This window comes from Pongo pygmaeus, chromosome 20 (genome assembly GCF_028885625.2).
Source record: "Pongo pygmaeus isolate AG05252 chromosome 20, NHGRI_mPonPyg2-v2.0_pri, whole genome shotgun sequence".
Lineage (NCBI taxonomy): Eukaryota > Metazoa > Chordata > Mammalia > Primates > Hominidae > Pongo > Pongo pygmaeus.
This window is the reverse complement of record NC_072393.2, coordinates 4456568-4479241: the sequence shown is the minus strand read 5'-3', so window position 1 is coordinate 4479241 and position 22674 is coordinate 4456568. Positions and strand designations below refer to the sequence as shown.

The window sequence follows — 22674 nt, the reverse complement described above, 5'->3', positions numbered from 1 at the left end:
AGGGGCAGGTCCGGGAGTCGTGAATCATGGAGATCTCTGCAGCCAGTTTGCTCAGGTCCAAAACCCCCTGAGGCTCTCTAACTGGGTGACCTTGGACAAGACCTCCCTGTGCCTCAGTTTCCTGAAGTGTCTAGTGAGTGTTGCTAAATGGAATACTTGTGGATTGAAGAAATGATCTCTTCTATGAAGGGGGCCACCCAGACCGCAGGGTTCCTGACAGCCTCATTGACCCCATGGGCTGGGTGTGATTGGGGCTGGATCCTGGGGATGCGAGTTTGAACAGAGGGGACCAGGAGAGGAAGTTGGGGCGGCTCAATTAATAAGTCCACCGCCTGGACCAAAGCAGGGTGACCCCCTTAGGCCTCCCCCCACAACTCACCCAAACGCCACCCACCGGCTCCGCCCTCCGCTCCGCGCCGCGGTTGCTCCGGGCCGGGTTTTGCGCGGCTCCAGCCCGGCTTTGGGGAGGTGGGGGGTTGCTGGAAAGGGGGGGCGGAGGTGGCAGAGCCGCGAGTCGCAGCGGCGGCCGCGGCGGGCGGAGGAGATGCGGCCGCGGCGCGCCCCCGGTCCGGCCGCCGCGCAGCGCCCCCCCCGGAGCCGACGCCATCGCGCGGGGGGCCGGGGCTGAGCCCCTTCCCCCAGCGCAGCGCCGCGGGCCCGGGGGCGGGGAGAGCGCGCGCCCCCAGCCCCCCTCCCCAGCCGGGGATGCCGGGCTGAGCGGCCCGGCCGGGACAGGTGCGCGCAAGGACCCCCCCAGCCCGCGCCCTCCCGCCCTCGCGCCTCCCGCCCGCGCACTCGCGGCGGCCGCGGCTCAGAGGTAAGCGCCCCGGGGCGTCTGCGGAGGGGGTTGGGGGAGGCGCGGGGATGGGGGCGTCTGTCGGCACGCAGCTGGGGGGGCCGAAAGGCTGGCTGGGGTGGCCGGGTCAGGCGCTAGGACTGGGGGGCCTGCGGGCCCTGCCACTGGGAGGGGACGGATTTGGGGCCAGGGAGGGGTTTTGGGGAGCGCTAGAACGAGGGGGGGAATCTCTCAGCCACACAACTGGGGAGGGGACCGGATTGGAGAGGGGGTCACTGGCCGTATGGAGGGGTCCAGTGGGGGTCCTGTGGCATCGCTTTGGAGGGGCTGGATTTTGGCCTGGGGCGCTCCCTGAGGCTCCATTATGGGGGTGTCTAATGGCACCGCAACGTGGGGGGGGCGCTTGGATTGTTGACTGGGGGCCTGTATGTACAGCTAGGTTGGGGGTTCTGTCGGCACCGCAGCGGGTGGAGATTTTGTCCTGGGGGGGGCTCGGAGGAGACACAATAATGAGGCTCGCGGCTGCGCCGCTGGGGAGCTGGATTGGGGCCCAGGTGGGGGGTTCGGGGCAGGCAGGGGGCCTGTTGGTCGGGGGTTGGGGGTGGCGTTGGGGGGCGGGGTCCTGAGAGCCAAGTCGAGGCGACCCGGGGCTGGTGTGGGGGTCCTGGCACCGGGAGGCCCCTCCGCCCCACTTCGCGTCCGGCCGCCGCACCTTGGGCGCCCGAGTCCTCTCCGGCCTCCTGTCCAGCCCAGAACAGGACGAGTCCCGGGTCCAGGCCGCGGGGCAGGGGTCGCAATGGTGTTGGAGGGGAGGGCCGGCCGGTCCGGATCCCCCCCGCTGCAGTGGGGGCCTGGGGGTTCGGGGCCCCCCAAGAGCTGACAAAAGGACAAAGAAAACGTCTATCTCCAAGCGCGCCGGGATGGGTGGGGGGCGCCGAGTGTGGCCCCCTCCCGCGGGCGCTGATTGGTCCCCGGGGTGGGGGTCACGTGCCCTCCTCTCCTGCTCTCCGCCTCTGGGCGCTCTCCGAGTTTGGGGCATCTCCCAGAGGGGGCGCTACTGTCATGAACCCCCACCTCTGCCCCGGCCGGGTTAATGCTGGAGCTAGGAGCGTTTGCAGGAGTCCTGGGGTTGGGGGAGGGATTCGCAGACCCTCGCCCCCGCCCCCATGTGGCCCTCTCTCTCTCGCTGAGGTCTTTGACATCCTCTACCTGAGGCTGTCATCTTTGTCCCCTAGACTGGAGCGGAACGGGGACTTGGAGTTACTGGGGTACTCTGAGGCTTTGGGGTTCTGGGTTTGGGTTTAAGGAGGGAGAGAGGGACTCATGGCTGTGGTGACTGAAGGGGGCCCCTGCCCCACTTGCAAAATTGCATTTCTGTTTTTCTGTGTTCCTTCAGCTTGTGAGAAGGTCCAAATTCCCTCTCCAAAATAAAAATTCAGGACCCCTGGGGCATCCCCCTTGCCCCTAAACCCTTTCCCACATCCCAGGAGACCAGTTTCTTTCAGGGGCAGGACTTCAGGATGTACCTGAACAATTGCTTTAAACTCTACATAGGGAGAGCACAGGTTGTGGGGTGGGTGGTGGGGGACGGTTGGGGCCAAGGCTGAGTTGGAACCCACCTGGGAGGGGCCTTAAACTCTCCGGGAAGTTGTCTGGGAGTCACTGCCACCCACACAGAGACGCCTCGGATACTGGGTAGGTGACAGCCTGGCGTCAGTCTCTTGTCTGTTCTGAACCGGCCCATTCCCAACAGCAGGCGGGGAAACTGAGGCCTGAGGAAGCCGTTGAAACCCAAGAGCCCTCCTGCATCCCAGCTCCTCCCAAGGGTTGCCTTGAAGCTCTGCTCCTCCCTTCTTCCCCTTGACTGTGGGCTATGCAGGATTCAGACCTGGAGCTTTGAGAGGAGGCGCTTGGCTGTGTGGCCTCAGGCTGGTCCCTAGTCCTTTCTGGGCTTCAGTCTTCCCAGGAGATGCGCTTTGGTTTTGGACTGGAGTGGGGGGAGGTGAGGTAGAGAGGGGTCGCTTGAGACTGCCTTGATCTGTGCCTGTCCCACTTTGCCTCTGGTTCCCCCACCAGACTCCACTGGGGCTGAGCCCCCACAGGATCTTAGGGTCCGTGTCGCCTCCTCTGCTTTGAAGTGAGTTGTCTCCAAGCCTAGGTATCCAGTCCCCCCAGGAGGGGCCTTTCCCCCTGAGACCTCAGTCCTCGCCTCTGACCAATGGGCATAGAAGGGGCTGGAGATGTGGCATGTCCTCTGCAGTGGCCACACCAGGCTGGCGTCCGGAGTTTGCTGGGGTTACCAGGACTGGGCCTGGAAGATAGAAATCAAACTGCCCTTGGAAAGGTGACCATGACGTCAGCCTGCAGGACAGGTGAGCTGGATCCCTGGGGACTGAAGGATGTTGCTGGTCACCGCCCGTCTCCTGGGAAGGAAGGTGTCCCGAGCTGACCCTGGGCGTGGCCCTGTCCTGTGGGCCCAGAAAGGGAGATGCTGGAGGGAAAAACTTCCAGGGCAGTGGTCAAGAGAGGTGGGAGCAGGGAAGGCCGCCTGGAGGAGGGAGTACTGGGACTGGGCTTGAAGGAGAAGGATTCTGCCAGGAGGAGAGGGGGACAGGCATTGCAGGCAGAGGGAACAGCAAGGATCATCACAGTGGGGTATGTTGGAGGAGCCCTGAGTGGCTAGACTATTTAAGAGGACCATGAGGTAGGCAGTGGCTTTGAATGCCAAGCCGAGGAGCAAACTTTATCCCAAGGGCAATAAGGAGCCATGGAAGGTTATAGAGCAGGGAGAGGAGGCATGAGTCACATTTCAGATCTTGAGGAAGGGTAGCTATGAGGAGACAGGCTCCTTGGAAACCAAATGCGTTGCTGGAAGGAGTGGTAAGCCGCCCCTCGTGGGAGGCAGGCCAGAGGGGTTGGACGGCTGTCTTTCCAGAATCCTGGATAAATAATCCTGATATTGGTCAGGCCCAAGTGATCTCCTGGATTTTTTTTTTTTTGTTTTTTCAATTTCCAGGTACTGTGGGTTTTCTGAACTGCTGCCGTGTTTAAGATACCAGGGTTCTGAGATTCTCAGGTATTTAAGGGGTTGTGGGCTCTCGGGCTGTGACTCCTCCAAAACCCAGCGGTGACTTGGTTTGGGCTGTGGCTTTCTCTTGGCCATGGTGGTGCGTTTCTTCCCTCCCTGTCTTCATGTAGCAGCAGTAGGGAAACTGAGGCTCAAAGCAGCCCAGGACTCAGGCCCCAGCCACCAGCCCCATGTCCTCTGGCTGAATTATCCCAAAACAGACCCTTAACCCTAGACACCTTCACCATCATGAACGGTGGTGCTGGCCACGGATGTGTGGCCATAGGAACCCAGGCACGCAATCCTCTTTCATTATCACAGTCCTTCATCACCTCTCCCCCAGGGACATCCAGGTGAAGTGGCAGACATTAGGACAAGTAAGAAAGTGGCGGTGGCTCACACCTGTAATCCCAGCACTTTGGGAGGCCGAGGAGGGAGGATCACCTGAAGTCAGGAGTTCAAGAACAGCCTGGCCAACATGGTGAAACCCCGTCTCTACTAAAAAAAAAATTAGCTGAGCATGGTGGCAGGTGCCTGTAATCCCAGCTACTCGGGAGGCTGAGACAGGAGAATCGCTTGAATCCCAGAGGCGGAGGTTTCAGTGAGCTGAGATTGCGCCATTGCACTCCAGCCTGGGCAACAAGAGCAAAACTCCGTCTCAAAAAAAAAAACAAGAAAGTTTCATGAGGCCGGGTGCAGTGGCTCATGCCTGTAATCCCAACACTTTGGGAGGCCGAGGCAGGAGGATCACTTAAGGCCAGGAGTTCAAGACTAGCCTGGCCAACATGGCAAAACCCCGTCTCTAGTAAAAATACAAAAATTAGCCAGGCATGGTGGCACACGCCTGTAATCCCAGCTACTCAGGAGGCTGAGGCAGGAGAATCGCTTGAACCCAGCAGGCAGAGGTTGCAAGGAGCCCAGATCGTGCCACTACACTCCAGCCTGGGGGACGGAGCAAGACCCCGTCTCAAAAAAAAAAAAAAGGAAAAAGAAAAAGTAAGAGACTTGGGAGGCCGGGGACCACCCTTAGGACTCTTTGGCAGGGACATGGGGCCCCACTACTTGCCACCCTCAATGCCCCTTCTCCATCTGGCCCCAGGGTCCAAAGGTGGCCACCCCACGGCCCCACCGGGAGGTAAGGCCCACTCTAGACTACATTTCCCAGGATGCACCATGGCCCAGCTAAGCCAGCCTTCCAAGGGCTGACCTAGGAGGGAGCTTCCCAAATACAAGAACCCAGAGGAGGATTGTGGGTTCCCAGGTGGGCCTGGTTCCAGGCAATTAGGTCAATCAGTCAGTCAACAAATGCTGCCAGATGGCCCCCATGTGCTGTGCTGGGTGATGCTAGGATCCCAGAGAGGTAACTTTAACTCCTCTGTCTAGTTGGAGGGCTTCCAGGCTAGAGGAAGAGAAACAGGGGCAGGCACTGGCCCCCTGTGCTACTCGGGTTCAGGGCTAGGGCAGAGGGAGCAACTGGGGCTAGGGAAAGCTGTACCCTGCCTCATGGATCAGGGAAGATGTACCAGGAAGGGGCATTGTAGCTAGGGCCATGATGGATGTTCAGGAGTTCACTAGGGGGCGGCCATATGTTTTCTGATGATTGCAGAAGAACCTCCCTCCCCTGAAGGCCATGGACTCAGAGCCCCTGGGGAAGCTGAAGTAGCCATTCTGAATTATCGCCCGTATAGGCAGCCATAGCATTTGGATCAGACTGACTTGAGATTGAATCAATTTCTTCTCTCACTCACTCATGCCCCCTCTCTGAGCCTCAGTTTCCCCATCTGTAAAACAGGGGTTGCTATTCTGCCTCCCTTAGGGTTGACCATTTAAACAAGAGGATGCAGGCAAAATGCCAAATATAGTTCTGTTGGGTTTCTGACTCCAGAAAAAGGAACAACCTTGCAAAGCAGAAACGTGGAGCTTCTGGCCATGATCTCATTTGGAGCTGTGGGAGCACTGGTTGCATTTAACAAGTGGACTGATGTTTAGTGAGCACCTATTAAGTGCCAGGTGCCACAGACCCAGCAATGACCAAGGCAGACTACTGCATCCGGCCCTTGTCGAATTCCCAGCTGGGCGGGGCGGGGCGGGGGGGGGAGCAGGGGAGCACAGACACTAACTAGAGAAAGGGCGAGGTAAATCAGGTATAGTCAGTGCCCTGAAGACAATTATCTTGCAAGTGGCTGAGAAGGGCGGGGCTGTGTTCACTGAGGCTGTCGGGGAGGGTGTCTCTGAGGAGGTGACATTTGAGCTGAGACCTAGAAGACGAGAAGGAGCTGGTCATGCAGAGATCTTGGGAAGCAGCACTCCAGGCAGAGGGCACGGCCCGTGCAAAGGCCCTGGGGCAGTACCTCACCTGGCGTGTTGGAGGAACACCAAGTAGGCCCGTGTGGCTGCAGCAGAGTGCAGAGGGGAGAGTGGGAGGAGGGAAGCGCAAGGAGAGTACAGGGCCAGTCATGCAGGGCCTGGTGGGCTGCAGTGAGGATTTGAGCTTTGACCCCCAGGGAGGTGGGAGCCATGGAGGGCTGCGGGAAGAGGAGGGACGGGACCTGACTCTTGGTGCCCTCTGGTGGCAGCTTTGGGGAAGACAGACGGGAGCGAGGCTGGAATTGAGGACCAGGTCCTGGTAATAATAATTGATGGGGGCCAGCCAGGCAAGGGTAATAGAGGGGGAAAAAGTGGATGGATAGGGGACAGATTTTTGGAGTCACCCACAAAACTTGCTGAGATGGACGTGAAGAGGCTGAAAGCCCCTTTCTCTGGGGGCAGGGCAGTGCTGTGGTTAAGAGCACGGCGTCTGGACTCCTGGGCCTGGGTTCAAATCCCAGCTTGGCCATTTCCGGGCTGTGCGACCTTGGCCCCATCCCTTGCCCACCCTGGCCCTGAGTTTTCCCGCCTATGGAATGGTCAGAAGAACCCCTGTCACCTACCCTGCTGGGCTAAGTGAGGGACAGGGCTGGGAACACGGGGTAGGCACCCTGTAAGTGTTCGCTGTTGTCCCTCTTTGAAGGTCAGAGCCTCAGGCTCTGGGGAGCAATGAGGCACAGATGGGGGTGACAGGTTCCCTGAGATGACCCAGCAAACTGGGGGCCCCTTCCCCTTGAACACTGTTCTCCACAGTCTGACGGTTCTCAAGCCCCATCCCCCAGCGCCCACGTCACTCTGCCAGCCCCTCCATCATTCCTGAGCCCTGACTCACCAGGACTTGTGGTCCGCTCTGACCCCGGGGCCTTTCCCCTGGGACCTATTTCCCGCCTTTGTCTTCTTCAAGTTCATTCGCCAGGTCTTCCGTTCCCAGCAGCACTTGGCACTCCCTGAGACCCCCACCCCCATTCCCCACCACCTCTCTCAGCGGGGCCCCCTCCAGGCCTCTCACACTGGTCCTGGCCACTTGGGGATCCCCAGCCTCTGGGGAGGGGCAGAGACTGGAGGAATTCTGGGGGAGGAGTTCAGCAGTTCAGGGAAGGGCACCCAGAACCCCAAGTTGGAGGGGAAGGGCTCCTCATTTTCTGCCCCTAGATCAAGCCCCCAAAGGCCGGGCCATCTTTCTTCCTCCCTAAGTGGAGTCCCTATAACAGAGCCTTATTCCCCTCTGAACCCCACAACCGGGTCCCAAGCTCAGGACCCACCCCTCTGTACTTCAAATTGGGTCTGAAGGGAGGACCTATCCGTCCCCAAACCTGCTTGGGAATCTGTGGGTGCTCGACACCCCAGCCTGGATTCCCTTGGAGCCCCAGCCCCCTCGAGCCACCCCCTCCTGGGTCCCTTAATTACCTGCTGGGTATAAATGACACTTTAATTTCCTCTGAACGGTCATTGCAAACCCCCCCCACCCATTCCTAATTACAAGTTACTGTTTCCGACTTGCCTCCTGGTGGCCCAATTTCAAAACAGTGATTAAAATTAATTACCTGGGAGCCCCCTCCCCGGAGATGCATCCATGTCCTCACTAGAGGTTCTGCCTGGGCTCCCACACCCTAGCTTCCCGAGTGGCCTGGGGACAGGGACAGCCTCTCTCTGGGTCTCTGCTTGCTTATCTGTGAAATATTTCAGCTGGCCAGATGCGGTGGCTCACGCCTGTAATCCAACACTTTGAGAGGCCGAGGCGGGTGGATCACTAGAGATCAGGAGTTCGAGACCAGCCTGACCAACATGGTGAAACCTCGTCTCTACTAAAAATACAAAAATTAGCCGGGCTTGGTGGCGCGTGCCTGTAATCCCAGCTACTTGGGAGGCTGTGGCAGGAGAATCACTTGAACCTGAGAGGAGGAGGTTGCAGTGAACCTAGATCGTGCCACTGCACTCCAGCCTGGGTGACAGAGCAAGACTTTGTCTCAAAAAAAAAAAAAAAAAAATTTAGGGTGTGCCACCATTATGGGCAGGTAGTACATTGTGAGCACTTGGAAAATGTCAGCAAGAGGCGGCCTCACACAGTGGCTCACGCCTTTAATCCCAACACTTTGGGAGGCTGACTCAGGAGAATTGTTTGAGCCCAAAATTCAAGACCAGCCTGGGTATCACACCCCCTCTCTACAAAAAATACAAAAAATTAGCTGGGTGTGGTGGTGCACATCTGTAGTCCCAGCTACTCAGAAGGTTGAGGCAGGAGGATCGGGTGAGCCTGGGAGGTTGAGGTTGCAGTGAGCTGAGATCACACCACTGCACTCCAGCCTGGGTGACAGAGACCCTGTCTCAAAAAAAAAAAATGTCAGCAAGAAGCAAGATCACGTTTGCATCCATGGCACCCTTATGTGCTATGTGACCTCAGCAAAATGGCTTAACCTCTCTGAGCTTCAGTTTTTCCATCTGCAAACAGGGATGAGGGTGCTGGTCTCTGAGGGTTGATGCCGGCAAGAAATAAGTTCATATGTGGGAAAAGCATGGCGCATAGTAGGTGCAGCCTTCCTGAATCTGATCTTGAATTCCTTCTCTCCTGGCCTGCTGTGAGTTGAATGTGGAAGGCAGCTCAGGGTAGAGTCCCATCCTCTGCTCTGTGCCAAGCCCTGGACACGCACAACCCTGAGCATGGCTGAGTCTCCAGCCATATTGGTGTACAGTAGGTGTTTAAGAAGTCTGGAACGAACATATCCTTGCAACTATTTTAATTAATTAATTTATTTATTTATTTATTTGAGATGGAGTCTTACCGTCGCCCAGGCTGGAGTACAGTGGCATGATCTCAGCTCACTGTATCCTCCGCCTCCCAGGTTCAAGCGATTCTCCTGCCTCAGCCTCCCAAATAGTTGGGATTACAGGCGCCCGCCATTATGCCCGGCTAATTTTTGTATTTTTAGTAGAGACGGGGGTTTCACCACGTTGGCCAGGCTGGTCTCGAACTCCTGACCTCAGGTGATCTGCCTGCCTCAGCCTCCCAGAGTGTTGGGATTACAGGCGTGAGTTACTGTGCCTGGCGACTGTTTTATTTTTAAATTATTATCATCATCATTATTATTATTTTTTGAGTCAGGGCTCTCAGGCTGTCATCCAGGCTGGAGTGCAGTGAGGCCATCACAGCTCACTCTAGCCTTGACCTCTTGGGCTCTAGTGATCCTCCCACCTCAGCCTCCCAAGTAGCATGTCGCACCACACTCAGCTAATTATTATTATCTTTTTAGAGATGGGGTCTGGCTGTATTGCCCCGTTTGGTCTTGAACTGGCCTCAAGAGATCCTCCTGCTTCAGTCTCCCAAAGTACTGGGATCACAGGTGTAAGCCACCTCGCCCAGCCTCCTTGGAACTATTTTATAAGTGGGGGCTCTTCCTGGGACATTCATTCAGCTGATTTGTTGAGCACCTACTGTGTGCCAGGCCCCATGCTGGGCACTGGGGTTACAGCAGTAACTGAGACAGACCCCTGCCCTTGTGGAGCCAATATTTTTATCCTCATCTTTCAGAGGCGGAAACAAGCTCAGAGATGGGAGGGTTCTAACCCAAGGCAGCACAGCAGTCACAACAGTTAATTAAGCACCTATCATGGGGTGCTCATTTACCCCTCATGAGAAGCCGATGTGGATGGTTATCAGCTTGGTTCGCTGATGGAGAAACAGGCTCTGAGAACTGAGGACTCGGGAGGGAAGGTCAAGAGTGTAGGGGAGGCCGGGCGCGGTGGCTCACGCCTGTAATCCCAGCACTTTGGGAGGCCGAGGCGGGCGGATCACAAGGTCAGGAGATCAAGACCATCCTGGCTAACATGGTGAAACCTCGTCTCTACTAAAAATACAAAAAGTTGGCCGGACGTGTGTGGCGGGCGCCTGCAGTCCCAGCTACTCGGGAAGCTGAGGCAGGAGAATGGCATGAACCCGGGAGGCAGAGCTTGCAGTGAGCTGAGATCACACCACTGCACTCCAGCCTGGGTGACAGAGCTAGACTCTGTCTCAAAAAAAAAAAAAGAGTGGAGGGGAGGCCAGGCGCAGTGGCTTAGGACGGGCGTAGTCGCTCACACCTGTAATCCCAGCACTTTAGGAGGCCGAGTTGGGCGGATCACCTGAGGTCAGGAGTTCAAGACCAGCCTGGCCAACATGGTGAAACCCCATCTGTACTAAAAACACAAAAATTAGCCAGGTGTGGTGGCATGCACCTGTAATTCCAGCTACTCAGGAGACTGAGGCAGGAGAATCGCTTGAACCCGGAAGGCAGAGGTTGCAGTGAGCCTAGATTGTGCCACTGCACTCCAGCCTGGGCAACACCAGCGAGACTGCTTCAGAAAAAAAAAAAAAAAAGTGAAGGGGAGGCTCATAAGCCGCCTCCCAGGCTGGGCAGGGATGAGTTAACCGACATCCAGTAAGATGGGGGACATGGGGGCCTCTCTCTTCTGCCCCACCCCTCATGCCCGGGCCCCAGGGACTCCCTCCAGCCTTCCTGCCAAGTTCCTAGACAGCCCCAGAGCCTGGCTGGGCTGTGATGGGGGCGACCGAGGCAGCTGGAGGGGCAGCTGTAAGCAGAGCCCGTAACCAGACCTGGACGGCCCTGGGGCCCGGCTGCCGGGACCAGGTTACTCGATCCCCCGGGGGACGCTGGCCCCGGAGCCAGAATCCTGGGGTGGCCGGGACGATAGGGAGCTCCTTGTATGGAACTGGAGACAGACATCCCACCCCCATCCCTTGTGCTGTGGCAGATGGAGAAACGGAGGCTCCAAGTCTGCCTGGGATCACTGTCTTTTATCTTGGAACAGAGAGGCCCAGAGAGGGCGTGTAGCTGGCCTAAGGTCACACAGCAAGGTCATTTAACCTAAAGTGAACGCCTGTGTGCCAGGCCCTGAGCTAGTGTGTTTTATGGACAACAACAAAAAAAAGAGTCTGGCCGGGCACAGTGGCTCATGCCTGTAGTCCCAGCAGTTTGGGAGGCCGAGGTGGCAGGATCACTTGAGGCCAAGAGTTCAAGACCAGCCTGGGCAACATAGCGAAACCCCGTCTCTACAAAAAGTACAAAAATGAGCTGGGCGTGGTGACGCACACCTATGATCCCAGCTTACTGGGGAGGCTGAGACAGGAGGATTGCTTGAACCTGAGAGGTTGAGACTGCAGTGAGCTATGACGGCACCACTGTACTCAGCCTGGGCGACAGAGCAAGACCCTGTCCTTAGAAACAAACAAGAAATGAGGCTGAGTGTCGTGTCTGAGTGAAGGGGAGAGCCCCAGGAGTCCTTTCTGTGACATGCCAGCCTCCCCATCCAACTTGACCTTCTGTCTCTTCCTCTAGTGGTCCCAGTCTCCACGCTTTTTCCTCTGCAGTTCCTTCCCCTTGGAGCACCTTCCTCACCTTGTCACGGGGTCTCCCCTTCGACCTTCAGGCCTCAGCTCAGATGTCCCCTCCTGTAATCATTCCTCATGTTTTTATGGTCATGCTTATTATTGTCAGAAGCTACCGAGTTCCGATATTGGTTGACATGTGTAGCATACCCCCGTCTCCCCATGGGACTGGGAGCCCCATAAGGGTACGGCTTTGTAGCTGTCTCAGTCACGGCTGTGTCCCCATGCCCGGAACACATGTGTCTGGCATACAGCTGGCGCCCAATAATTACTAACCCAATGAGTAAGTGAATGACTTCCAATTTGGGGTACAGGGAGCCAGAGCTGGACGCAGTTGCTTCCAGGTTGGCGGTTGAGTGAAGATGAGGGCAGGGTGGTTGTGGCTGGGGGAACCCAGGGAAACTGAGGCCCAGCCAAGGCAGTCAGAGAAGGCTTCCTGGAGGGGGGGACACATGCATCACCTTGACTGGTGAGCAGGAGTCAGCTGTAGGGCTTGGAGGACAGAGAGTGAGGTTACTATATCTGGCTCGTTGGGAGGGCAGCGGGGCCTTGAGAAGGCTAAAAAGGTTCCCCAGCAGAGGGGACAGCCTGAGCCGAGATCCGCAGGGAGGGGCTGGAAATGCCTGATAGTAGGTGAGGGCAAGAAGAAGCTTCAAGTCATTCTCAGGGCAGGAGATGTCCTTGAACACTAAGGTATAAAAAAAATTGGTTCTAGGCCGGGTGCGGTGGCTCACGCCTGTAATCCTAGCACTTTGGGAAGCCGAGGCAGGCGGATCACAAGGTCAGGAGATCGAGACCATGGTGAAACCCCGTCTCTACTAAAAATACAAACAATTAGCTGGGCGCAGTGGCGGGCGCCTGTAGTCCTAGCTACTCGGGAGGCTGAGGCAGGAGAATGGCGTGAACCCAGAAGGCGGAGCTTGCAGTGAGCCAGGATCGTGCCACTGCACTCCAGCCTGGGCGACAGAGTGAGACTCCATCTCAAAACAAACAAACAAAATTGGTTCTTCTTTTGTGGGGCACTGGGGAGCCATGATAGGCCTTTGAGCAGGGGAGTAGCAGGGTCAGAGCTGAGCTTGGGATACGCAGTAAAGGGATGGCTGGGGTGGTGCTGGGGCCAGAGAGGACAATGGGCATTGCCCTTGAAGGACAGCTCAATACCCAGGCTAGGAATGCCCCCTGGGACAGAGCCAGGGACCAAGCCAGCTTCTGGAAGCAAGAAGGATTCAAGGTAGATTGAAAGTAAAACTTCCCTGCTCAGGCAAGAAAGCAAAAAAAAAAAAAAAAAAAAAAAGGGCCGGGCACGGTGGCTCACGCCTGTCATCCCAGCACTTTGGGAGGCTGAGGCAGGCGGATCACCTGAGGTCGGGAGTTCAAGACCAGACTGGCCAAACATGGTGAAACTTTCTCTCTATTAAAAAGACAAAAAAAATTAGCCAGTCGTGGTGGCGGGTGCCTGTAGTCCCAGCTACTCGGGAGGCTGAGGCAGGAGAATCGCTTGAACCCGGGAGGTGGAGGTTGCAGTGAGCCGAGGTCTCACCAGTGCACTCCAGCCTGGGCAAAAAGAGTGAGACTCCGTCTCAAAAAAAAAAAAAAAAAAAAAAAAGAATTTTAGCTACAGACCAGCTATCAGGAAACAAAAAAATGTAGAAAAAAACATATTTCACCTGCCGCATATTGGTTCAGATTACACTCTTTCTTCCTCATGGAGGTGCTTTAGGGTTGAATTTTAAATCACCCACAGTGTACAGAGATGGGGAAACTGAAGCCTGGAGAAGGGAAGTGACTGTCTGCGGTCAAACAGCTGAGGCAGAGCCGGGGTTTGAACCTGGGCTCTGTGGTTCTGGAGCCAAAGCTCTTCTTCTGGGACTTCTTCAGCTGCCGATGTTGTCTGTCTGGGCCTCAGTTTCCCCAACCAGCCGGTGAGATTGGGCTGAGCAGGGTGGGGCAGGATGGCTTGTCGATGGTGCCCCTGGTTCACTGGGGTCTTGTTTTTTTTTTTGAGACAGAGTCTCACTCTGTTGCCCAGGCAATGGCGCAATCTCTGCTCACTGCAACCTCCGCCTCCCGGGTTGCCGTGATTGTGCAATGGCGTGATCTCGGCTCACTGCAACCTCCGCCTCCTGGGTTCAAGCGATTCTCCTGCCTCAGCCTCCCGAGTAGCTTGGGATTACAGGTGTGCACCACCACTCCTAGCTAATTTTTGTATTTTTAGTAGACACAGGGTTTCACCTTGTTGGCCAGGCTGGTCTCGAACTCCCAACCCCAGGTGATCCACCCACCTCAGCCTTCCAAAGTGCTGGGATTGCAGGTGTGAGTTACCATGCCCGGCCCCAACAAGCAATTATTTTTATTTTATTTTATTTGAGACAGGGCCTTGCTGTGTCACTCAGAGTGCAGTGGTGCAATCGCAGCTCACTGCGGCCTCAACCTCCTGGACTCAAGTGATCCTCCCACCTCAGCCTCCCAAGTAGCTGGGACCACAGGCACACATCACCATGCCCAGCTAATTTTTGCATTTTTTGTAGAGATGGGGTCTTTATGTTGTCCAGGCTGGTCTCAAACACCTGAGCTCAAGTGATCCTCCCGCCTTGGCCTCCCAAAGCACCGGGATTACAGGCATGAGACACCACACCCGGCCCAGCAATTACTGAATCCCAGTGGTGTTGGGGCACTTGTCATTTGCCTAGACACACCCGCCCTGCCTCAAGGGGTTTCCAGTGCGGCGAGGTAGATGGGCTCTGAACAGTCCCATAGGTGGGTGATTGTTTTATTTATTTATTTATTTATTATTATTATTGTTTTATTATTTTTTTTTTTTTTGAGGTGTAGTTTTGCTGTGCCGCCCAGGCTGGAGTGCAATGGCACGATCTCGGTTCACTGCAACCTCTGCCTCCTGGGTTCAAGCAATTCTCCTGCCTCAGCCTCCCAAGTAGCTGGGATTACAGGGGCGCACCACCACGCCTGGCTCATTTTTCTTATTTTTAGTAAAGATGGGGTTTCACCATCTTGGCCAGGCTGGTCTTGAACTCCTGACTTCAGGTGATCTACCGGTGGGGGGGCCTTGGCCTCCCAAAGTGTTGGGCTTACAGGCGTGGCTCACCATGCCCGGCCTCATTATTTTTTTCTTTTTCTTTTTCTTTTTTATTTTTTGAGATGGAGTGTCGCTCTGTCGCCCAGGCTGGAGTGCAGTGGTGCAATCTCAGCTCACTGCGACCTCCACCTCCCAAGTTCAAGCGATTCTCCTGTCTCAGCCTCCTGAGTAGCTGGGACTATAGGTGCATGCCACTGTGCCCAGCTAATTTTTCTATTTTTAGTAGAGACAGGGTTTCACAATATTGACCAGGCTGGTCTCAAACTCCTGACCTTGTGATCCGCCTGCCTCGGCCTCCCAAAGTGCTGGGATTACAGGCGTGAGCCACCGTGCCCGGCCCCAGGCGATTATTTTATGTGGGGAATCCACACATGAAGCTGCACCTCTCAGAGTTTGTGATGCACGTGGATCCCTGCAGGATCTTGCTGAGGTGCAGCCCTGGGTGAGCGGGCCTGGGCCTGGGTTTCTGCATTTCTGACAGTGGTGCCCCTGCTGCTGTTCTGAGACCCACACTCCCAGCAGCACACGGGCCTGAGTGTGATGGGGGAGGGGAGGAGGGCATAACGTGGGGAGGGCAGAGGCATGTGGGTTCCAGGAAGGTCGAAGGGGAGCCTCTCTTAGATGACCTGAAGTGAGGAAGTGAGTTGTGTGTGTATCTGGGGGAACTCACAAAGCAGAGGGCACAGCCTGGGATAGGGCCCTAGGGCAGGACCATGCCTGGCCTGTTGGAGGAACAGCAAGGAGGCCCGTGTGGCTGCAGCCCAGTGATGGGTGGGAGAGAGGGAGAAGGGGAGGGTAGACAGGGCACGGGGCAGGTCGTACAGGGCCTGGTGGGCTGCATGGAAGACTCCGGCTTTGACCCGGAGGCAGGTGGGATCCATGGAGGGGTAAGGGCAGAGGAGAGGCGGGACCTGACTCGTGCTCAGAGGCGTCCTCTCTGGTGGCTGCTTCGGGAAGGACAGCCTGGGGATCCGGGCGGAGGGGACTGGACTGGGCTGAGCTGGGCCAGGCAGGCGGGGATGCGAGTGGCCACGATACCGACGGGAAGCGGTGAGAGATCTGCCTAAACTCGAAGGCAGAGGCCGCAGGGGTGGCTAATGCTGGCTGTGAGGCTGGTGGAATGGGGTGTGGCGGGGAAGTCAGGATGAGCTCCAGGTGTGTCCTAAGCCATCAGCTGAGACGGAGGACGCAGGAGAAGTGGGGCCGGGTCGGGGGACATCGACCATCCGTTGACCCCGATTGGATCGGTAGCCTCGGTGCCACTCCAGCGAGAACCCCATTAGGGTTTTTGTTTTATTTGTTGTTTGTCTTGGAACTCACAACTGGATCCTAACACTTACACCGAAGCCTCAGGGGCCAAGAACAGTCCCGACACGCCGGCCTGGAGGAGAGAAGGTTGGGGGAGAGTTCCCCCAGGAAATTCAGGCCCATGACGGGGTGACAGTAGCTAGGGCGGCGCGGTTCTGGGGTCGTGCCCAGCATGGCTGAGGGTGAGACTTCATGAGCCCCGTGCCTGGAGCGGCTGAGGGGAAGCTGTACCCCGAATCCGGAGCTGGGGGAGGCCTGGCTACAGTCAGGACTGTGGGTGTCATCGGATATAGACGGGGTTTTGAGCCCCAAGACTGGACAAGGCCGCCCAAGAGGGGCGTGAGTCGAGGGAAAAGAGAGGTGGAGAACTGGCGGTTGAGGGGGGTGCAGGGCGGGACAGAAAGGCGGGAGTGAAGCTGGCGAGTGTGCGGCATGGGGGGCTGCCAGAGGACAGAGCTCCCAGGAAGAGAAGCTGAACTACGGGGTCCCCGAGGACGTTTCCATTCCTGAGCCTCAGTTTCCACATCTGCACAGTGGGCTCGTGTTTGCAGAGCTGGAGTGACAGCCGGGGGCCTCCTGGAGGGAGCTGTTGCTCTTTGCGGCCCCTCTCCCCCAACAAGGCACCCCCACAGAGTACATGCAAGTCCCCAGGGTTGCAGGGAGGAGCCCCCCAACCCCTGGGGCACGCAGACATGTGGGTGCACGGGTGCTCCGGAGAACCCCGCACGCCACAGGGTGCATCCGCCAGCCCCGTGGCTCCCTATGACCAGGTGTCCGGCAGCCGCAGCGTGGCAGGTGGTGGGGCCGCTTCCGGGCAGGCAGGCGCCGAGCGGCTGCTGGCAGAGGCTCCTCGAGTTTCACGGAGAGAAGCAGATGGTCTTGGGGGTAGGGGGAGGCGCACAGGCCTCGGGTAACCCCAGATCGAGGGGGTAAACCGAAGCTAAGTAGATGGGGTTCGTTGTGAAGTGGTCTGGACTCCCCACAATAAACATTTGGGGTTCAGTTGTGTGTTATTATCGAAATAAGTAAAATTGAGCAGGATCTGTGGGTTCCGCTGGTCCAGACTTTGGGCAAATGACTTTACCTTTCTGTGCCTCAGTTTCTCTGTCTGTATAAGGGGCCTATTAAGAGAACTCACCAGGCTGGGTGCGGTGGCTGACGCCTGTAATCCCAGCACTTGGGGAGGCTGAGGAGGGTGGGTCACTTGAGGCCAGGAGTAGAAAACCAGCCTAGGCAACATGGTGAAACCCCATCTCTACTAAAAATACAAAAATTAGCTGGGTGTGGTGGTACATGCCTGTAATTGCAGCTACTGGGGAGGCTGAGGCAGGAGAATTGCTTGAACCTGGGAAGCCGAAGTTGCAATGAGCTGAGATCATGCCACTGTACTCCAGCCTGGGCCACAGAGCAAGACTCTGTCTCCAAAAAAAAGCACTCACCCCTTGGGGGTGTTGTGAAGATTAAATGAGTTAATTTAAGTACTTATGACAATGCCTGGCACCTAGCAAGTGCTTTGTGTTTGCTAGGTGTTTTTTTTGTTTGTTTTTTGTTTTTTTTTTTTTTGAGACAGAGTCTCGCTCTGTCACCCAGGCTGGAGTGCAGTGGCGCGATCTCGGCTGACTGCGAGCTCCGCCTCCCGGGTTCATGCCATTCTCCTGCCTCAGCCTCCCAAGTAGCTGGGACTACAGGTGCCCGCCACCATGCCCGGCTAATTTTTTGTGTGTTTTTCGTAGAGACGGGGTTTCACCGTGTTAGCCAAGATGGTCTCGATCTCCTGACCTCGTGATCCGCCCGCCTCGGCCTCCCAAAGTGCTGGGATTACAGGCGTGAGCCACCGTGCCCGACCTGTTGTTATTTTATTTTATTTTTTTGAGACAGAGTCTCACTTGGTCGCCCAGACTGGAGTACAGTGGACCAGTCATAACTCACTGCATTCTTGAACTCTTGGGCTCAAGCGATCCTCTTGCTTCAGCATCACAAGTAAACTGGGACTACAGGCATGTGCCACCACGCCTGGTTAATTTTTTATTTCCTGTAGGAATTGTGAGGGGGTGTCTCACTATGTTGCCCAGGCTGGTCTCAAACTCCTGAGCTCAAGCAATCCTCTTGCTTTGGCCTCCCAAAGTGCTTTACAAAATTAATAAAAAAATTAACTGGCCGTGGCAGTGCACACCTGTAATCCCAGCTTCTCAGGAGGCTGAGACACGAGAATCACTCGAACCTGGGAGGTGGAGGTTGTAGTGAGCCGATAGTGAGCCACTGCACTCCAGCCTGGGCCACAGAGTGAGACTCTTCCCCCCACTGCTCCCTCCCCCCTGCCCCCCAAAAGAAAGCCAGGCATGGTGGTGCGCACCTATGGTCCCAGCTACTCGAGAGGCTGAGGCAGGAGGATCGCTTGAGTCTGGAAGTTCAAGGCTGCAGTGAGTGGTGATTGTGCCACTGTACTCCAGTCTGGGCAACAAGCCAGACCCTGTTAAAACAATGTTTAAAGAAATAGTTTCTAGAGTTAAATATTGTTCTGATAAAACTCAAGATGAGGCCGGGTGCTGTGGCTCACACCTGTAATCCAAGCACTTTGGGAGGCCGAGGTGGGCGGATCACGAGGTCAGGAGATTGAGACCATCCTGGCTAACATGGTGAAACCCTGTCTCTACTAAAAAATACAAAAAATTAGTCGGGTGTGGTGGTGGCGGGAGCCATAGTCCCAGCTGCTGGGGAGGCTGAGGGAGGAGAATGGTGTGAACCCGGGAGGCGGAGCTCGCAGTGAGCGGAGATCATACCACTGCACTCCAGCCTGGGCGACAGAGCAAGACTCCGTCTCAAAAAAAAAAAAAAAAAAAAAAAAACCACAAGATGAAAGACAGACCATATCACACCAATTAGGATGGCTACTGTCAAAAAACCAGAAGGTAGCCGGGCGTGATGGCTCACACCTGTAATCTTCGCACTTTGGGAGGCCAAGGCGGGTGGATCACCTGAGGTCAGGAGTTCGAGACCAGCCTGGCCAATATGGTGAATCCCCGTCTGTACTAAAATTACAAAATTTAGCCATGCATGGTGGAACCCGCCTGTGGTCCCAGGTACTCGGGAGGCTGAGGTGGGAGGATCGCTTGAACCCAGGAGGCGGAGATTGCGGTGGACCAAGATCATGCCACTGCACTCCAGCCTGGGTGACAGAGCGAGACTCCATCTCAAAAAAATAATAAGAATGAAGGAGGCTGGGCACGGTAGCTAACATCTGTAATCCCAGCACTTTGGGAGGTCGAGGTATGTGGATTGCATGAGGTCAGGAGTTCAAGACCAGCCTGACCAACATGGTGAAACCCCGTGTGTACTAAAAATACAAAAAAAAATTAGCCGGGCGTGGTGGCATGCACCTGGAGTCCCAGCTACCTGGGAGGCTGAGAAAGGAGAATCGCTTGAACCTGGGAGGTGGAGGTTGCAGTGAGCTGAGATCGTGCCACTGCACTCCAGCCTGGGAGACAGAGCGAGACTCTGTCTCAAAAAAAGAAAAAAAAAAAAAGGGAAGGAAACCCTGACACAGGTCACAGTGTGGATGCATCTTGAGGCAATCACGCTCAGTGAGAGAAGCCAGACACGAAAGGACAAACACTGTGTGACCCCACTCCTAGGAAGTCCTAGACTCATCAGGTTCAGAGAAACAGTAGGATGGGAGGTGCCAGGGGCTGGGGAGGGGGGTGAGGAGTGAGTGTTTCATGGGGACAGAATTTCAGTTTGGGAAGTTGAGAAAGTTCTGGAGATGGTGGTGGTGGTGGTTGCACAATTATGCGGATGTTCTTAATGCCTGTGAACTGTGTGTCCTTAAAAACAGTTAAGGGCCCACCAGGCACCGTGGCTCACAACTGTAATCCCAGCACTTTGGGAGGCGGAAGCAGGCGGATCACCTGAGGTTAGGAGTTCGAGACCAGCCTGGCCAACATGGTGAAACCCCGTCTGTACTAAAAGTACAAAAATTAGCTGGGCGTGATGGCACGTGCCTGTGGTCTCAGGTACTTGGGAGGCTGAGGCGGGAGGATCGCTTGAACCCGGGAGGCAGCGATTACGGTGAGCCAAGATCATGCCGCTGCACTCCAGCCTGGGTGACAGAGCGAGACTCCATCTCAAAAAAATAATAAGAATGAAGGAGGCTGGGCACGGTGGCTCACACCTGTAATTCCAGCACTTTGGGAGGCCGAGGTGTGTGGATTGCATGAGGTCAGGAGTTCAAGACCAGCTTGACCAACATGGTGAAACCCCATGTGTACTAAAAATACAAAAAACTGTAGCCGGGCGTGGTGTCGTGCACCTGGAGTCCCAGTTACCTGGGAGGCTGAGAAAGGGGAATTGCTTGAACCCGGGAGGCGGAGGTTGCCGTGAGCCGAGATGGCACCACTGCACTCCAGCCTGGGCGACAGAGCAAGACTCTGTCTCAAATAATAATACTAATAGTTAAATGAAAATGGTTAAGATGACAGCTTTTATGTTATATATATTTTAGCCATTTTTTTTTTAAGGCACAGGGCAGACAGGGCTCTTAGCAAGGTTCTGGGGTAGGGGCTAGAAAGGCCCGTGGCATGAGGGGCAGGTAGGCGGAAGAGGGGTCTGCGGTCAGGGGCCTTGAATCCCAGGGAGAGGCTGGGGCTGGACTCGGGTCCCTGGGAGCTACAGGGTTGTAGAGCAGGGGAGGCGGCAGGGAAGGAAACTCTGAAGGAAACAGGGCCGTACCCTGAACACACGTGGAATCCGGGTGTTCGCTGAGTCACAAATCCTGGAAGCTCAGGGTCGTGGAGAGGAAGTCCAGCCGCGCTATGCAAGGTCTTCCTGTTTTTGGAGGAGGCAGGCACCCCAGGGCCGATCGTCGCGAATCACCTTCACCTCCGGGGGCTCAGAATCCCTGAGCCACAAGGCCAGGGCAGGGCTGGGGGATACCCCTGCTGCTCAGACAGGGAAATGGGCACAGAGCTTGCCCAATACTTCCCAGAAGGACGAGGCTGCTGAGCTTCTCATTCAGGGCTCCGGGACCTGGACTGTACCCCTTTCTGGTAGGGGGTGCCCTGAACTGGGACCTTCAGCATGGAGGGCGGGGGTTCAGAGGGTGAATTCCGCCGCCATGTCATTACCTGGATGGGAGAGGGTCTCCACTCCACACACCTAGAAGTATCTGCAAAGTTACCTTGAATGGGAGTGGGAAGCAGGCCCCCTTGAGAAGTAGTGAGGTGCCTGTCATGGAGGTGTGCAAGCGGAGGATGAAAAGGCTGGATTTGGGAAGGAGGTCAGACCTACCAGGGTTGCAGAGGCCCTTAGCATGGGGAATATTCTGTGATTCTTTAGTTATGTAGTACTGTCATTCCCAGCTTGTGGCTTTTTTTTTTTGGATGGAGTCTTGCTGTGTTGCCCAGGCTGGAGTGCAGTGGTGCGATCTTGGCTTACTGCAACCTCCACCTCCTGGGTTCAAGGGATTCTCCTGCCTCAGCTCTCCAGTAGCAGGGATTACAGGCACAGGCCACCATGCCTGGCTAATTTTTGTATTTTTTTGTAGAGACAGGGTTTCGCTATGTTAGGCAGGCTGGTCTTGAACTCCTGACCTCAGATGATCCTCCCACCTCGGCCTCCCAAAGTGTTGGGATTACAGGCGTGAGCCACCGCATACAGCCAGCTTGTGGCTTATAAAATTCCAAGAGCCTTTGACTCTTTTTTTTTTTTAGCTTTTGAGTTTAATATTTTGTGTTTTAATTCTAAGTATTTTTATGCATGTATTTTGAGATTGCATTTTTAAATATATGTTTTAGGATATTTGTATCCATTATTATAATAATTACTATTAGTTTTAAATTACCGAATGCAGTTTTGTTTGAAGTCGTTTTCTGGGCTTTCACGCACACGTGGCCATGAAGTTGTTCTGATAATTAAATCGGTGCTGTGTATTATTATTATTGCCATTATTGTTGTTGTTATTAATTATTATCCCCGTGGGGAATTTTTCTGGGATTTGAAGGAGCGTCTGCGGCTCTCGCGCGCCGTCTTGTGGCCGCGAGCGGAACTGCAGGCCGCTCACCTCGCCGCCCCTTGCCCGCAGGCGTCACCTCCTGTCGCCTGGCCCTCGCCATGCAGACCCCGCGAGCGTCCCCTCCCCGCTCGGCCCTGCTGCTTCTGCTGCTGCTACTGGGGGGTGCCCACGGCCTCTTTCCTGAGGAGCCGCTGCCGCTCAGCGTGGCCCCCAGGGACTGTGAGTCTGGGGGTGTCTTGGGGCGGGGGTGGAGTCCCGTGGGAGTATCTGCGTTCCCAGTTGGGTCTGCTGCGCCCACTGGGGGACTCAACCGGTCCAGGAGCCACCCCTAGAAGGGGCATGACCTTAGGCCACCCTCTCTTCACCCCCAGCCCTTGCTCACACCCCTCTCCACCCCCTCACTCAGACCTGAACCACTATCCCGTGTTTGTGGGCAGCGGGCCCGGACGCCTGACCCCCGCAGAAGGTGCTGACGACCTCAACATCCAGCGAGTCCTGCGGGTCAACAGGACGCTGTTCGTTGGGGACAGGTATTGCTGGGGACAGCGAGGAGGCCTGTGTGACGAGCAGAATGAGCGAGGGGGAGAGAGAGAGGAGGTGAGGGCAGGGAGGGGATGGAGCAGGTCGTGCAGGGCCTGTTGGGCCATTGGGAGGA

General features: G+C 56.0%; 1 protein-coding gene across 2 annotated transcripts in view; it reads left to right on the top strand.

The window, feature by feature from the left end:
• The first annotated feature begins 533 nt into the window (after nucleotides 1-533).
• The window catches only part of SEMA6B (semaphorin 6B), a 37271-nt gene continuing 15130 nt past the window's right edge, over nucleotides 534-22674 (top strand). Inside the window, exons 1-3 of one of the 2 annotated variants that reach the window (XM_054465264.2) lie at nucleotides 534-817; nucleotides 22089-22238; nucleotides 22426-22549. In XM_054465264.2, the coding sequence (XP_054321239.2) occupies nucleotides 22118-22238; nucleotides 22426-22549 (245 nt within the window). In that variant the 5' untranslated portion in view covers nucleotides 534-817; nucleotides 22089-22117. Of the gene's footprint in view, nucleotides 818-20862; nucleotides 21055-22088; nucleotides 22239-22425; nucleotides 22550-22674 lie in introns of those variants that run through there. The other variant, XM_054465265.2, reaches the window with a different exon arrangement.